The sequence below is a fragment of the Heteronotia binoei genome, chromosome 15 (assembly GCF_032191835.1).
Source record: "Heteronotia binoei isolate CCM8104 ecotype False Entrance Well chromosome 15, APGP_CSIRO_Hbin_v1, whole genome shotgun sequence".
NCBI lineage: Eukaryota > Metazoa > Chordata > Lepidosauria > Squamata > Gekkonidae > Heteronotia > Heteronotia binoei.
Genome location: NC_083237.1, coordinates 67,883,864 through 67,899,889, shown reverse-complemented (window position 1 = coordinate 67,899,889; position 16,026 = coordinate 67,883,864). Strand labels below are relative to the sequence as shown.

Here is a 16,026-nt window from a genome sequence, read left to right as displayed (position 1 = left end):
GAAACTGGGCTGAAACCAGTAAAATGAATTTTAACAGGGATAAATGTAAAGTTCTGCATTTAGGTAAGAAAAATCCTTTGCATGGTTAAAGGATAGGGGAGACTTGTCCGGGCAGTAGTATGTACGAAAAGGATCTAGGGGTCTTAGTGGACCATATGCTGAACATGAGTCAACAGTGTGATGCAGTGGCTAAAAAGGCAAATGCAATTTCGGCCTGTATCAACAGAAGTACAGTGTCCAGATCACGTGAAGTGATGGTATTGCTTTGCTCTGGTAAGACCTCACCTGGAATATTGTGTTCAGTTTTGGGCACCACATTTTCAGAAGGATATAGACAAGCTGGAGTGGGTCCAAAGGAGGGTGACGAAGATGGTGAGGGTTCTGGAGACCAAGTCCTATGAGGAAAGGTTGAAGGAGCTGGGCATGTTTAGCCTGGAGAGGAGGCGGCTGAGAGGTGATAGGATCACCATCTTCGAGTACTTGAAGGACCGTCATCTAGAGGATGGTGTGGAATTGTTTTCTGTGGCCCCAGAAGGTAGGATCAGAACCAGTGGGTTGAAATTAAATCAAAAGAGCTTCCGGCTCAACATTAGGAAGAATGTGCTGACCGACCGGTTCCTCAGTGGAACAGGCTTTCTTCTCAGGAGGTGGTGGGCTCTCCTGCTTTGGAGGTTTTTAAACAGAGGCTAGATGGCCATCTGACAGCAATGTGGATCCTGTGAAATGGGGGGGGGGGGGATTGTGAATTTCCTGCATTGTGCAGGAAGTTGGACTAGATGACCCTGGATGTCCCAACTCTATGATTCTAGATTCTGTGGTTTTAAAGACAGTAAATGCATTTGGCCCAGTTAGAAGTGAAATTATCCCACTTTTCCTCCTGTTTTAAGCACTGTCTGTCTCAGTATTGCTCCCCCTCCACCTTTCTGTCCACATACATGTTAGAAGAGGCAGGCACACACAAACACACGAGCAAGCAACCACTCACCCAAACAGACATGTCTCCTCCAGCAAGACAGCAGAATTCTTCTTCGAGATGAATAGGGGTGGTGGTCTCTGATTGGTGAAGGCATGTTAAGGGACACCACACAGTCCACCCTGTAAATCAGACCGAGGTAGTGATTGATCCGTGGTGATGAAAAGGTTTTTTCTGAGTGCTCAAAGTAAATGAATAATGTCATAGTAATTTGGAAAACTAACTTTCCCCTGTCATGACTCAGGCAGTTAAGTCGATTGTTGATCATCAGAAATCCTTTTTAGTTCACAGAAGATGATTTGCCCAGGCAGAAAAGTCTTCTGTATTCAGCTGTATTTTGTCAATTTGTTGCTGTCTTTGCTCAGTCTAGCAAGCGGGGTGGGGGACAGGAGATAGAGCAGCCCACAGCAGTCTGAGATGCCTACTTGCTTTGTGTGTGTGTGTGTGGGGGGGTGTCAGGAAGGCTCCTCTCTATTCCACACCCATCCCCACTCTAGACCCCCCTCCCCCCCGCATTCTGCTGAATCCTAAGAGGCAGGGAAGGAGTTCCCTTGTGCCCTGGCCTGTCCCCCGGTTATCTTGCAGAACCCTGCTTTGAGCAGAGAGGCCTCTGCCCCTTGTTTTGTTGCCCCTTCCAAGGAGCTGGAGGTCCTCCCCTTTCCATCTGATGATTCACACAGCAACCCTTAGAGGTAGGCCAAGCTGAGAGTGACTGACCTGCAGGCCCCAGGGAAGGGTCATGTCCTGGGCCTTCCCCATCCATCCTTCTAATCCAGGGGTCCCGGCAGCAGCATGGGGACCCCCAGCACTCCCCCTGGTGTCCATTGAGCTTTTCGGGAAAGCCGGGCCCCTTATAGGCTATGGGCTGAAACAAGGCGCAGGGGGAGGGAGGGATAGTCTGACTTCTGCCCTGAGCGTCTTTGGAGGAGCAGAGCGGAAGCTTTGCCCTAATTCCTTCCAGTGGCTGCAGCAGGCAGGAGTCTAGGCTTGACTGCAGGAGGGTGCAACAGTCAGCAGCATGGTTGCGGTGCACTTCTTTTGCAAAGCAGAGGGAGGTATTTAGGGTTGCCAACCTCCAGGTGGTGGCTGGAGATCTCCCAGAATGACAAGACATCAGTTCTCCTAGAGAAAATTATTCTGTGGCATTGTGCCCCTCTTAAGCCCCCTCCCCAAACTCCATCCACTCCCAACATCTCAAGGAATTTTCCAGCCCAGAGCTGGTAGGCCCAGAGGCACTGGGGTTGACTCTGCCTCCTGCAGCAGCCATTTTGCAGGGGCACCCCCCCTCAAAATGACAAAGGTGCCCACAGGCTCCCCAATGTTGCCAACCTCTGTTCTAACTCACGTGCCCCACAAGGAGTGGGGCAGACTTTTCCACACAGCAGCCCTCCTGCATTTAGCTTTGGCTTCTCTTTCTAGAATGTACTGGAAGTTAAAAGCTTTTCTATCGGGGGGTGGGGGGGGGCTTAACGTAAGAGTAATATAGAATAAGCATCAAATGTCTGAGAGCTGCAGTACGTTAACATTAGATGTTTGAGAGCCACAAGACAAAAAGGAATAGATGGGAGGAGGTGGTGGGGAAAAAGCAACTTTAATTTTAAATGCATTCTATAGGTCACTGGCTGGCTTGGAAAAGTGATTTAAGGAGATAAATGTCTTTTCCAAGCTGGCCAATGGGGTGGGGTTCAAGAGACACACGTGGCTCCCGAGCCGTGGTTTGGCCACCCCTGCTTTGTGTGTCTTAGGGGAAAAACATTTTAAATACTAAGTTTTGTTGTAAGTTGAATTTAAATTTCTTCACAATGCCTTTGCCACGACTCCTGCTTCTCCACTTGGGGGCTATGGCTCCCTCACTTTCTGCCAGCAGCTCTGGGGAGTTCCAAAGAGCCCCAAAGCTCTTCCCCAGGGAGTGGTGGATGGGAATGACCTGTCCCAAAGGGAGCGGCCGTGATCCGTCTGAGAACACGGCCACAGAACTCTCTCCATGGGTGCTGTCGTTGTGCCCGGCTTAGGCAGAATGGCACCAAGCAGCAGCCCGGGGACAGAATCAGACAGTACCTGCTGTGTCCAGGGCATTTATTGTGGGGAAAGCTCAGCAGGAACTCATTTGCACATTAGACCACACACTCCTGACATCACCATGGTTTCACATAGGGCTTTTTTGTAGAAAAAGTTCAGCATTTGCATATTAGGCCACACCCCTGACACCAAGCCAGCCGGAACTGTTCCTGCTCAAGGAATGCCCTGCCTGAGGCACTGAGCAGCTCCGGGATGTTGTTTTAGATCTTAGCCGTCTTCTGTAGATCATCTGTAAGTCAGTTGAGGCTACAAGCCTAAACATTTAAACACTGTTCAAATTCAAGAAGATTTGCCAAGTCTTGGAAGGTGAAACTGAAGTTATTCGGATATCAGTTTGGCGGGAGGCATTTTGGTAGCACTCCCTGGTTGTTTGAGTGGGTTCATATCCTTTGTTGCTGTATCTTGGCTAATTCTCTTCATAATATTTTCCCCTTTTGTATCCTTGCAGAGAAGCCATGATCATCAGTCTGATGAAGAAAGCCAAGAAAACGTATCACTCCTTCCAGGATGAACTGGCAGATTACATTAAAGTGCAAAAAGCAAGAGGGTTGGAACCAAAAACTAATTTTAGAAAGCTGGAGGAGGAATTCCAAAGGGGGGGAGAGTTGGAAGCCGTAAGTGGTCAGGAGGCAACCATGGCATTTGACCAAGACCCGTTTTCACACGATACATATGAACCAGACCAGCATTCCGGTTTTTTCTCAGGCCCCTGTGCTCCTTCACCCACTGTGGAAAAGAGACGCTGGCCATGCTGGTCCGGTCCAGGGAAACTAGCGAATGCGCCTCTCTCTCTGTCGAGTGTAGAACCTTGTTCAGAAAGGCAAGGGTCGCAGTTGACCACCTGCAAATGTGATGATAATGACTGGTCATCTGATGAAAGTCTCACGTTTTCAGACAGGAGCCCAAGCTATTCCAGGGGGAATCAAAAGACCAAGAAAGAATATATTGGCGATAGAGAAGAGCACCCTTGCCAGCAGCTTCCAAAGCCCAAAAGGAAACGGGACTGCCAAGAAGAGATGCATTTGAGTGAAGGCAGTGCAAAGCAGAAGCAAAGGCAAGTTACTGCAGATTCAGCCACTGAGTGGAAATCAAAGCACGGTAAAAACAAGGGAAATAAAGACAGTTTTTCTGAAAAGGAAAGTAGAAAACACAGGAAGGAGAAAAAGAAGGGCAAAGTCAGCGGACCAACAGATGAGGAGACCCTGTGGAATGAGTCAGTCTTAGGATTCTGAGCTTTTTCTGATTGTGTTCATTTGTAGCCCAAACTAAGGCACATTTCTGTGTTTGAATTACTGATTATTCTAATTGGTCCTTCAGAAATAAGAGGTCTCTCATATTCCTCACCCCATTATTTGAACTGAAATACTAAAGCCAGTAGTTTGCAGCACTGCTGGTGTGTCACAAAGCATACTGCAGAGTTAGCATTTTACCATCATTTTAAAATGCGCATGATGCACTGCAAGCTTTAAAAAATTACTATGAAGAGGGAGGAGTTGGGCCTGTTCTAGTTCTTGTTTACAGTTGTTTTCTTATTCAGTCTGACAATAAAAAAATGAGATATAGGTAAAAATTAAGTGATTGTTCAAATAGATCAGCCTATACTGTGAAAAGACATCTCTGTTTCTGGCCATTATTTTTGAGAATTCTTGGAGAATCGGTAAGGTGCTGGAAGACTGGAGGCAGGCAAATGTCCCCATCTTCAGCTTGCTGTCTATACCTGGGAAAGTTTTAGACAGGATGGCTGTGATTACTAACAGCCAGCATGGGTTTCTCAAGAACAAGTCATGTCAGACTAACCTGATCTCCTTTTTGGAGAAAGTGACTACCTTGCTGAATCAGGGGAATGCTGTAGACATCGTTTATCTTATAGGTTTATTACATTTATACCCCACCCTCCCTGCCGAGGCAGGCTCAGGGTGGCTTGACCAGTAAGACTTTTGATAAGGTTCCACATACTATCCTTGTTCACAAGTTGGTAAAATGTGGTTTGGATCCTGTTACCATTAGGTGGATCTGTAACTGGTTGACAGATGGCACCCAAAGAGTGCTTGTGAATGGTTCCTCATCCTTCCTTTGAGGTTTTTAAACAGAGGCTAGATGGCAACCTGACAGCAGTGAATAGCCTGTGAATTTGGGGTAGGTATCTGTGGGTTTCCTGCACTGTGCAGGGGGTTGGACTAGATGACCCTGGAGGTCCCTTCCGACTATAATTCTATGATCCTTTTGGAGAAGAGTGACAAGTGGAGTGCCTCAAGGATCTGTCCTGAGACCTGTTTTGTTCAACATCTTTATCAATGATTTGGATGAAGGAATAGAGGGAAGGCTTACTTAAATTTGCAGATGATACTATATGGGGAGGGACTGCAAATACAACAGAAGATAGAAACAGGATTCAGGATGATCTTGACAGGCTGAAAAACTGGTTAACAGGGATAAATGTGAAGTTCTGCATTTAGGTAAGAAAAATCCCATGTATGGCTATAGGATGGGGATGACTTGTCTTAGCAGAGACTGTCTTAGTGCAGGGGCCCCAACCCCCGGGCCATGGACCAGTGCCAGGCCATGAGTTGTATAATTATTTCATTATATATTACAATGTAATAATAGAAATAAAGTGCACAATTGTATCGTTCTGAAACCAGTGTTCCCTCTAAGCTGAGTTAGTGTGAGCTAGCTCACCATTTTTTAGTCTCTGGCTCACACATTTTTGTCTTAGCTTAGGAGAAATGGCCCCAGAGCAAACTAATTGTATGCAGTGGCTCACAACTTTCATGCCAGTAGCTAACAGAGCAGAATTTTTGCTCACAAGACTCCACAGCTTAGAGCAGGGGTCCCCAAACCCTAGCTCACAGACTGGTACCAGTCTGTGGCGTGTTGGCAACCGGGCAGCACAGTCCCCCTGCCCTGCCCCCCCCCCGCAGCAAGGCGCAGCCTTGCCGCCCCCCCCCCCCCCCACACGCCTCTTCCCACATCCATTTGTACAAGTTTAAGGCTGGGGAAGGTGGCGGTGAAGCGCCTCCCTGGCTCTTTAAAGACTGACCCCCCTCCCCCAATCAGGTGATCGGCAGGGAAACCGCAGCAGCAATGTGAGCAACCAGCTGAAAAAGCCACGCTGCCCTTGCTTCCTTCCCACACGCAGGAAGGAAGTGGGAAGGAGGCAAGGACAGCACAGCTTTTTCAGCCAGTCACTTGCGCTGCTGCCGTGGTTTCCCCACTGATCACCTGATTGGCAGGGCGGGGAAGGCATCGGCCTTTAAAGAGCCGGAGAGATGCTTCACCACCACTTTCCCTGGCCTTAAACCTGTACAAATGGAAGGAGGCGGCGGCACGGGGGAGTGGGGAGGAGGTGCTATTGGGGGGTGGGATTTGGTGCCCCCACCCTACCAGCCTTGGGGCCACGGTGGGCAGACCAGCCCTGGGGTTGGTCCATTGGGCCAAAAAGGTTGGGGACCACGGGCTTAGAGTCTTCTCCAGCACCATATCTCAAAAGCATCTATTCTTCTGCACTCAGCCTTCCTTATGATCCAGCTCTCATAGCCATACATTACTACTGGGAGTACCATTGCTTTGACTACAGGGACTTTTGTTGGCAGGGTGATGTCTCTACTTTTATACTGCCCAGGTTCACCACAGCTGTCCTCCCAAGGAGCAAATGTCTTTTAATTTCATGGCTACAGTCACCATCTGCAGTGATCTTGGATCCCAGAAATGTGAAGTCTGTCACTACTTCCATGGCTTCCCCTTCTATTTGCTAAGGTGTGAAGGGGCCAGATGCCATGATCTTAGTTTTTCTGATGTTGAGTTTCAAGCCTACTTTTGTGCTCTCCTCTTTCACCCTCAACAAGAGGTTCTTTAGGTCCTCCTCACTTTCTGCCATTAGAGTGGTGTCATCTGCATGTCTGAGGTTGTTGATGCCTTGAGAAGGCCTCTCCCCTCATGCTTGAGGCCCACTGTGCCACACTTCCTCTTATGGTGATTTGTGAACACTTCTTCACGAGCTGCATCCCCCCAAGAACTGTTGCTCAAAGCCTCCCCCTGCCAATGTCTGCCCACCTCCCAGGCCCCAAAAGAAGGGCTGGCCACCTCCAGAACCCATCTGCACAACTGAGTGGCCACTGCCCAGGCTACCCCTGGAATCCATCTCTACAGCTGGGTGACAGCTGTGCAGGGCCACCCCCCAAATCAGGTGCTGCCTCCCAGCCATGTGGTGGACCTGACCCCAGGGGGAGGCAGGTGGGTGACCCCCTCCCCAGCCCAAGGGGGAGTGTGGCAGGCCAGATCCCAGTCACCAGGGGGAGGCAGGCAGACAGCCATTGACCACCTCCTGGGCCAGAGGAGAAGGGTTGGCAATGATTTCCCTAGAGAGCAGTTTCCTGGGGCACCTGCTTTGGGGGGTTGCTATCCCCCCCCCCCAAGCTAATCCTCAGCTTCTGGGAGTTCAAAGTCTCTGGCTTGTGGAGGGGATTCATTTGACTGAGTCTGAACCTACGGCTGTGATTCCCCCAGAGAGCGTTTTTCTCAGGGCACCTGTTTTGTAGGGTTGTTATTTTGTCCCCCACAAGCAGTACTCACCAAACTGGGAGGGCAGGTAGAGGGTGGTCTTCTGTGAGTCTGATGCCCCTGATATGCTGGGGGTTCATTTGATACATTTTCCTGCTTTATGGGGCTGTAACTTGTTCCTGTTAAGCCCACCAGACTTGGAAGGCAGGCAGAGAAGAGCCACCTGGGGCTCACTGTAAGTTTTGTGTCTCCAGTCCACCGGGGGAGGGGGGGCATTCTACAGCATCCCAAACTTCACAAATGTAATGAATGAGCCAGTTTGGCAAATGGAAAAAGCCTGTGACATCTGATCCAGCATGAACTACCATTTTCCCGGTTCGTGTCCAGGGCTTCGTCCCAACGGACCCCACTAATCCAACTGCAAGAGAAGGTGTCATGGCTAGGCTTCCCAATCCTGCCGCCCCGTGAAAGTGATTTCACCTGCAGAGGCAGAAAGGAACAGCTCATCTGATGGGGAGCAAGAAGTGATGGCTGCTTCGGGATCAGGAGGGGGGCATGCTGCCTCACAACCTCAAGGCCACCAAGGAAATGGCTGGGCCACCACCAACTGCTCTGCTGCCCCTAAATGCCTCTGTGCCAACTGCTTCCTTGCTGCCACCACTCGAAATCCTCGCTCCTCCAACGCTTGGACCAAAACCACTCTGTTCCACTGATTACTCCAGCTTCAAAGGCAATCCTATAAATGCAGGGTGGGGTAGTGAAAACTGGATTCCAGGTCTGCCTGGAAGCCCTGCCCCGCCCCAGCAGACCTGGGCACCACACTGGCTGCTGGTACTGCAGCTGGGGTCAACCACCAGAGCTCCCCCTGTGACAGTGGAGGCAGAAGGGGTACCTGCCCCCCCCCCCCGGTTGCTTACCAGCTCTTATGAAAATAAGGCCCTGGGTTAGTGGGGGGGGGGGGATGTTTGTTGGGAAGCCAAGGTTGCTCCAGAGACGTTGCAAAATGTTTCCTCAGCACAGGCTCTCTGCACTTATAGCACGCCTCCCTGGCCAGGCCGTGTCAGAAGCCTTCAGAAATCCAAAAGAACTTACAGCAACCACTGAAGCACCCAGCGGGGCAACGCTGCAACACTTCCCAGCTCGTTTGTGCACAAGTGGACTCGGCGGAGGGGCAGCCCTTTGGGGCCTTGGCTTGGAACGCAACCTCCAGTCCTCTGATCCACACATCAGACCACATTACGAGATTAATTTCCCATTTTAGCAACAATCATCATCAACAGTTTATTTGGTTCCAATAATAACTTTATAAATAACATAGCTAGTAAACTGTACAGCGACATGAGGCTAATGTGGCCAGTGTGTCAAGGATCCATTGACAAAAGTGTCTTTCCCATCCGGAGCCCCATTTTATTGAACACTCTTAAGCACACAGGAAATCAACTGAGCAGGATTCTCAAGTCCTTCTTCACCTGCTCTCTTACTAAATTAGAAATAGTTTTAAACTCTGTGTTACATATTTATGTCATTTACTTACCAGCACATTAAACTGGAATTCTGTTTAAAAGCTGAAAAAATGTTCAAATGAAAAATATCCTCAGACTATTACAGCTTTGGGTTGCAAAATATGAACAGAAATACAAATACTTTTGTAACTATTATTCAACTTATCAAACTTTTTCCTGAAGTTCTCTTAATAATATACATACTAAGGAAATAAAACTTTTCCCACACATTCTTTATGAAGACATTTATCAATCAAGGCAATAAAATTAAAGCAGGACAAATACTAAACCTACATGGAGGTTGTTTGCCATCTGCTTTAAAAAGAGAAGTCACCACAGAGTTAAGTACAAAATTCTGCACTGCATGACAACTGCTGGTGTAGTCTCTTGATCAGCTATGGAGACCAAAGTTAGAGTAAAAGCCCTAGAATAGATATTACTTCAGCAATTTTCCCAATCATACACATACAGTAAGTGTGGGCAAAAAAAACCTGGAGCACGAGGCTTAGACCAACATGGGGGACATTCCATTGTATGCTGTGCAGATGGAACCGTTGCCTGCTGCAGTCATCCAAAGCAAACGTGTCTGTCTGTCTGTCTGGTCTGAACGACACAGTGAATCTTGTCCTCAGAAGAATATCTGCTTGGCATCTCCTGGACTCTGCTCCATGGGACAATACGGACATTTTAATCTAAAGATAAAGAAAGTGGGTTAGTTTGTTGCTGGCTGGCTGGTTCTAGCAATGAAACCTACTAGAGTCGCCCTTCCCATCTCCCCTCAATAGCACAGTGTTTTCAATCCAGGAGGAGAGGTGACAGCAACCAGACAAGGGAACCAGAGCCTGAGATTCAGGTCCTGCAGGACCTTACAGCTTGGACTGACTGGGCTCCCTCCTCAACAGGCCTGGGCCATTCCAATGCTCTTTCCCCAGGACTGTTGGGAAACTGCTGTGCCCCAGCCTCAGGTCATGACAGCCAACATCACTGTCACACCCCACCTGGTCTGGGGGCCCCGCCCCTCAGGCTGCTGTTGCCCGGGGTCTCCCGGGAGGTCTCAGGGTAGGGTGGTGGGCCAGGTTGCTTCACCCTCTCACCCCTCTGGCTGGCCTACAGCTGCAAGCCCACGCTCTCTCTCTGGTTCTCAGTAAGGCTTGTTCTGCTTCTGGCTCCAGCACCACTCCTTGTTCATCACTGACCTCCGACTGGCCCTCCACCCCTCCTTTTATCCCCCTCCTAATCTCCCTGCCTCTCCCCCACTGGTCACCTCTCCAAGCCCCGCCTCCCTTTAAGAGTGAAGACGCCAACACACGACAACACATTGAAAGCCCCCACCACAATGGAGCTAGGATTTATTGAGACAGTTGCTGTAACACGGAAACACATTTTAAATAAATCAAATCCATACGGAGTGCTCTGTCAGGTCTCCACAAAACCAGGCAACATATACTCATCTAAAAATATCGCTCTTATCTATAGTTGCCAGATATTCAACTCGCTCCGTCCCAACCATTTCCTAATTATGAATATAATGGTTCAGCTGTCTTATATCATACTTCATCTTCAAAAATATATTAAAATGAACTGAATTTTCTAAATGAGTAGGATTTTTACTTACTTGCTGCCATTAAACATTTTATTCAGAGCATCTCTTGATATAATATGACCACAAACCAACTTCATAGGTGGGTTATTATCTGTTGTTTGCTGACGAAGGATGGGGCAGGCGAATATTGAATGATACCAGCACTTTTTACCAAGGTCAACTTCAATCTATACAAAAATAAAAGATCAATGTCACGGGGCCAGTTTCAGACCAAAAATTCACATTGGTATCCATCATTTAAAAAGTTCCAGGTTGCTATGTTTGATTTCCATGGCAAAGAGCAGCACGTGTAGGGAGGTCACCTTCCCGGGGATGGGAAGCATTCAGGCCTGTGGGGGCCCTGCTTCAGACTTCTGGGCAGGGACCCCAACCAGTGGCCTTTGCTCTCTGCTGCTGCCTTTACCCTCCCCGTGACCCAAATCGCCTGGGAGAGGTGGCCGAAGCAGCGGCCAACCTCCCCACGTGATTTATAGGCCCTGCCAAGCAGCTGGCTGGTGGGGCCATTCAGTCACGCACACAGGGAGGCTGGTGACCGTTCCTGCCGCCCCTCCCACATGATTTGGATCAGGGGCTGCAGCAGCAGCAGCGGCGGTGGAGAGCAAAGGCCGTGGCCTTCCCTCCACTCAAATCACACTGGAGGGCCAGCAGGAACAGCTGCAACCTCCCCACGTGGCTGGCGAGGTCTTTCAGTGGTGCCAGGAGACCTGCAGGCTGCTTCTGCTGGCCCTCCCACGTGACCTGAATCGCGGGCGGGGGAGGGGGGATAGATTTTGCTAGGTGGGAGGGGGCTTTTTAAAAATCCAGGTGGGTGGCTGCTGGGGGTGGTGGTGTTAGTTTATTTGTTTAACTTAGTGAATCGCCCCATCCCAGCCAGTGCCAGGCTCTGGGCGAGGTACAACGTACGAATAAAACACATATTGAAGCCAGTAAAAAAGAAATCATAAACCCTGAGGGCTTCTCATTTCAAGTGCTATTATTCCGTTTCCAGTCATTACATCAGGGGGTGGGAGAAGAAGGGACCAGCATGGCAACCATCACTATCCTTATGCAAATGCCTGGCGGAACATCTCTGCGGAACTGTAAACGACCCCTCGGCCCTGCTGTCTTCTGGCAGAGCGTTCCACCAAGTCCTGGCCCTTGTTGAGGGCAGCCAGAACGCTTTAGGGCCAGGGATCACCAGCAGCTGTCGACCAGTGAAGCACAGTGAAGAAGAAGAAGAAGATATTGGATTTATATCCCGCCCTCCACTCCGAAGAGTCTCAGAGCGGCTCACAATCTCCTTTCCCTTCCTCCCCCACAACAGACACCCTGTGAGGTAGATGAAGATATTGGATTTATATCCCGGCCTCCACTCCGAAGAGTCTCAGAGCAGCTCACAATCTCTTTTCCCTTCCTCCCCCACAACAGACACCCTGTGAGGTAGATGAAGATATTGGATTTATATCCCGCCCTCCACTCCGAAGAGTCTCAGAGCGGCTCACAATCTCCTTTACCTCCGCCCCCACAACAGACACCCTGTGAGGTAGATGAAGATATTGGATTTATATCCCGCCCTCCACTCCGAAGAGTCTCAGAGCGGCTCACAAGCTCCTTTACCTCCTCCCCCACGACAGACACCCTGTGAGGTAAATGAAGATATTGGATTTATATCCCGCCCTCCACTCCGAAGAGTCTCAGAGCGGCTCACAAGCTCCTTTACCTCCTCCCCCACGACAGACACCCTGTGAGGTAGATGAAGATATTGGATTTATATCCCGCCCTCCACTCCAAAGAGTCTCAGAGCGGCTCACAATCCCCTTTACCTCCTCCCCCACGACAGACACCCTGTGAGGTAGATGAAGATATTGGATTTATATCCCGCCCTCCACTCCGAAGAGTCTCAGAGCAGCTCACAATCACCTTTACCTCCTCCCCCACGACAGACACCCTGTGAGGTAGATGAAGATATTGGATTTATATCCCCCCCTCCACTCCGAAGAGTCTAAGAGCGGCTCACAATCTCCTTTCCCTTCCTCCCCCCCCACAACAGACACCCTGTGAGATAGATGAAGAGATTGGATTTATATCCCGCCCTCCACTCCGAAGATTCTCAGAGCGGCTCACAATCTCCTTTACCTTCCCCCCCACAACAGACACCCTGTGAGGTAGATGAAGATATTGGATTTATATCCCGCCCTCCACTCTGAAGAGTCTCAGAGCGGCTCACAATCTCCTTTCCCTTCCTCCCCCCCACAACAGACACCCTGTGAGGTAGATGAAGGTATTGGATTTATATCCTGCCCTCCACTCCGAAGAGTCTCAGAGCGGCTCACAATCTCCTTTACCTTCCCCCCCACAACAGACACCCTGTGAGGTAGATGAAGATATTGGATTTATATCCCGCCCTCCACTCCAAAGAGTCTCAGAGCGGCTCACAATCTCCTTTACCTTCCCCCCCACAACAGACACCCTGTGAGGTAGATGAAGATATTAGATTGATATCCCACCCTCCGCTCCGAAGAGTCTCAGAGCAGCTCACAATCTCCTTTCCCTTCCCCCCCGCCCACAACAGACACCCTGTGAGGTGGGTGGGGCTGAGAGGGCTCTCACAGCAGCTGCCCTTTCAAGGAGAACCTCTGCCAGAGCTATGGCTGCCCCAAGGCCATTCCAGCAGGTGCAAGTGGAGGAGTGGGGAATCAAACCCGGTTCTCCCAGATAAGAGTCCGCACACTTAACCACTACACCAAACTGGCTCTCCTTCCCTTCCAGGAACATAGTGGAGGAGGCAGTCCCATAGATACGTCCATCCCAGATGGCGCAAGGCCTTAAAGGTCATGACCAAAACCTTGACTCCGACCCGGTATTCAACTGGCAGCCAGTGTAGCTGCTGCAGCACAGGTAGAACACATGCCGTCTGTAGTGTTCTCGTTAGGGCTCCTGCCACCGCATTCTGGACCTGCTGTAGCTTCCAGGTCAGACTCAAGAGTAGGCCAGCACACAGCAAGCTACAGTAGTCTAATCTGGAGGTGACTGTTGCATGGATTACCATGGCTAGGTCTAGGAGAGGAGCTAGCTGCCAGGCTTGGCGAAGAAGAAAAAATGCCATCTTGGCGATATGTGTGACCTGGACCTCCATTGGAAGCAAAGTATCCCATGTCACTCCTAGGCTCTTGACAGCAGGCACTGGTGTTAGTAGCACCCCGTCAAGAGTCGGCAGTCTATGCTCCAACCACTTCTCCCAATCACAGAACCTCCATCTTTGACGGGTTCAGCTTCAACCTGCTCTTCCTTAGACTGCCCACCACAGCCTCCAAACCCTCAGCCAAAGATGATGGAACCTTAGCCAACCCATCATCCAACAGCAAATATAGCTGGGTGTCACCCGCATATTGATGACATCCCAGCCCAAAACTCTGTACCAGCTGGGCAAGGAGGTGCATATAGATACTGAATAGCATTGAGGAGAGGGATGTGCTCCTTGTGGAACTCCACACAAGAGGGGATATCTAGTGGACACATCCTCGCCTTGCGCCACCCTCTGTCCCTGACAGCGGATAGCCATTGCAATGAGGAAAGCCATTGCAAGGCCACCCCACATATTCCCACTTCAGTGAGGCAGTGAGTTAGCAATGAATAGTCAACTGCGTCGAATGCTGCTGTAAGATCTAACAGTAATAGCAGCACCGACCTGCCTCGATTCAGCTGCATACGGAGGTCATCCATTAGAGCAACCAAGACAGTTTCAGTCCTGTGGCCAGGGCAGAATCCAGACTGGAAGGGGTCTAGTGCTGATGTGTCCTCCAGAAAGCCCTGAAGCTGCTCCACTACCGCTCTCTCAACTACCTTGCCCAGAAATGGCAGGGTTGAAACTGGGTGATAATTGGCTGGATCTGAAGGAAAGTTCAAAATGGTAAGCGATTGAGGTGAAGCCATAATTCAACAGAAACAAAAGACTATCTTTTTATGCAGAGTGGATTCTCCCTCAAGGCGGGGCATTAAAAAGAAAAGCAAACTGCTTACCTGTAACTGATGATCTTTGAGTGGTCATCATTTGTCCATTCACATCCTTGGTGCATGTGCTGACCCTGACTGGTGACTCTTAAGCTCCAAGAAGGGATTGCCTCCAAGCATGCCCTGGAACTCCACTGCGCATGCTCAGGAGGGGGGCGCAGAGATCTTGCCAGTTCCTTCTGACCCCTGAACTACCCAACAATGACTAGAAGCTGACAGAAGTGGGGAAAGCTGGGTGGGCACCACTCAAATAAAATCAGTTACAGATAAGCAACTTGTTTATCTTATTTGTGGTCTCTGTGCGTCACACCTTGGGAGAGGAGGAAGCTGTGGCCTACCTGGAGGAGAGTGCTGGCAGCTACTCAGTCACAGACTGAAGAACTGAACATTCCACCATCACATGTCTTCTCTCATGGACATCAAGGGCAAAGCACTTTGCAAATGCCACCCAAGTCACCACCTTGCAATTCTGTGGAGTGGGAAACCTCTGAGAAATGCTGTGGACACTCCCCGTGTCATGGTGGAATGTGCCTTCATTGGCCCCGGGAGGGGGTTGGATCCACGAGCCACTTGGGCAGTCTATGTACAGAAACCTTAAGGCTCCTTGTGAACTGCATAAGCAATAAAGAGCTGCTTGTTCTTACAAAACTGCATAGTCCTGTCCAGGTAGGAAAGTAAAGCTCGTCTGACCTCCAAAGCTTGCAAGGCGGCACTCTGCATCACTTTAGGGGTTTGGAAAGAAAGTAGGCAGCACAACCTCGTTTGGGAGGTGAAAATCCAATACATCTTGGGAAGAAGCTTGATATCAGGAGACAGTGCCACCCCCCACCCCCACCCACTATGGAAACAGAAGCACAGGGGTCGCAATGAAGCACCAAAAGCTCACCAACATGTCTGGCAACAAGAAAACCCATTTTCCAACATAGCAAATTCAGAGGGCATTTGGCCATTGGTTCAAATGGTTTCCATCAAGTACTAACTGCAAGTCCCAAGCCAGAGTAGGCTCTCGAACAGGTAGGCACAACCAGAGAAGCCACCTGCGTGATGGTGGTATGCTGATATGGCTGCCAGGTAGTCTCTCAAGGAGGAATGACTGAGCCCTGTGTCCACATATAAGAAAACAGCCAATCGGCTGATTCTGTCAGGTGGAATTGCTGAGTCAGAGACAAAGGACTGGGGTTTTCTCCCAGACTTCCTAGTGGAAGGCACCCTGCTGCTGTCCATGACCTTCAAATCCTCACTGGAAACGATCCTGGGCAATCTTCCGGGCTGTTTGTTTTAGGTGGGGGATGTCGTGGTAAAGGATTCTGCCCCCTTGGGTGAGGAAGAGATCTACAACTGATGAGAAGTAAATGTTCCCTGCGGACAACTGGAGAAGA

The 16,026-nt window shown here is 49.8% G+C and overlaps 2 protein-coding genes across 3 annotated transcripts in view; one reads left to right on the top strand and one right to left on the bottom strand.

Annotated features, from left to right (window-relative positions):
- The window catches only part of LOC132583668 (zinc finger matrin-type protein 1-like), a 32,042-nt gene extending 27,420 nt beyond the window's left edge, over window positions 1-4,622 (top strand). The window contains exon 7 of the mRNA XM_060255287.1: window positions 3,501-4,622. Within this exon, the coding sequence (XP_060111270.1) occupies window positions 3,501-4,284 (784 nt within the window). The 3' untranslated portion in view covers window positions 4,285-4,622. The remainder of the gene's footprint in view (window positions 1-3,500) is intronic.
- A 4,185-nt stretch (window positions 4,623-8,807) lies between these two features.
- Window positions 8,808-16,026, bottom strand: part of RMND5A (required for meiotic nuclear division 5 homolog A) — a 30,854-nt gene continuing 23,635 nt past the window's right edge. For both annotated transcript variants that reach the window (XM_060255799.1, XM_060255800.1), the window contains exons 8-9: window positions 10,670-10,824; window positions 8,808-9,746 (exon numbers count right to left, since the gene is read on the bottom strand). In XM_060255799.1, coding sequence (XP_060111782.1) covers window positions 9,683-9,746; window positions 10,670-10,824 — 219 coding nt within the window. In that variant the 3' untranslated portion in view covers window positions 8,808-9,682. The remainder of the gene's footprint in view (window positions 9,747-10,669; window positions 10,825-16,026) is intronic.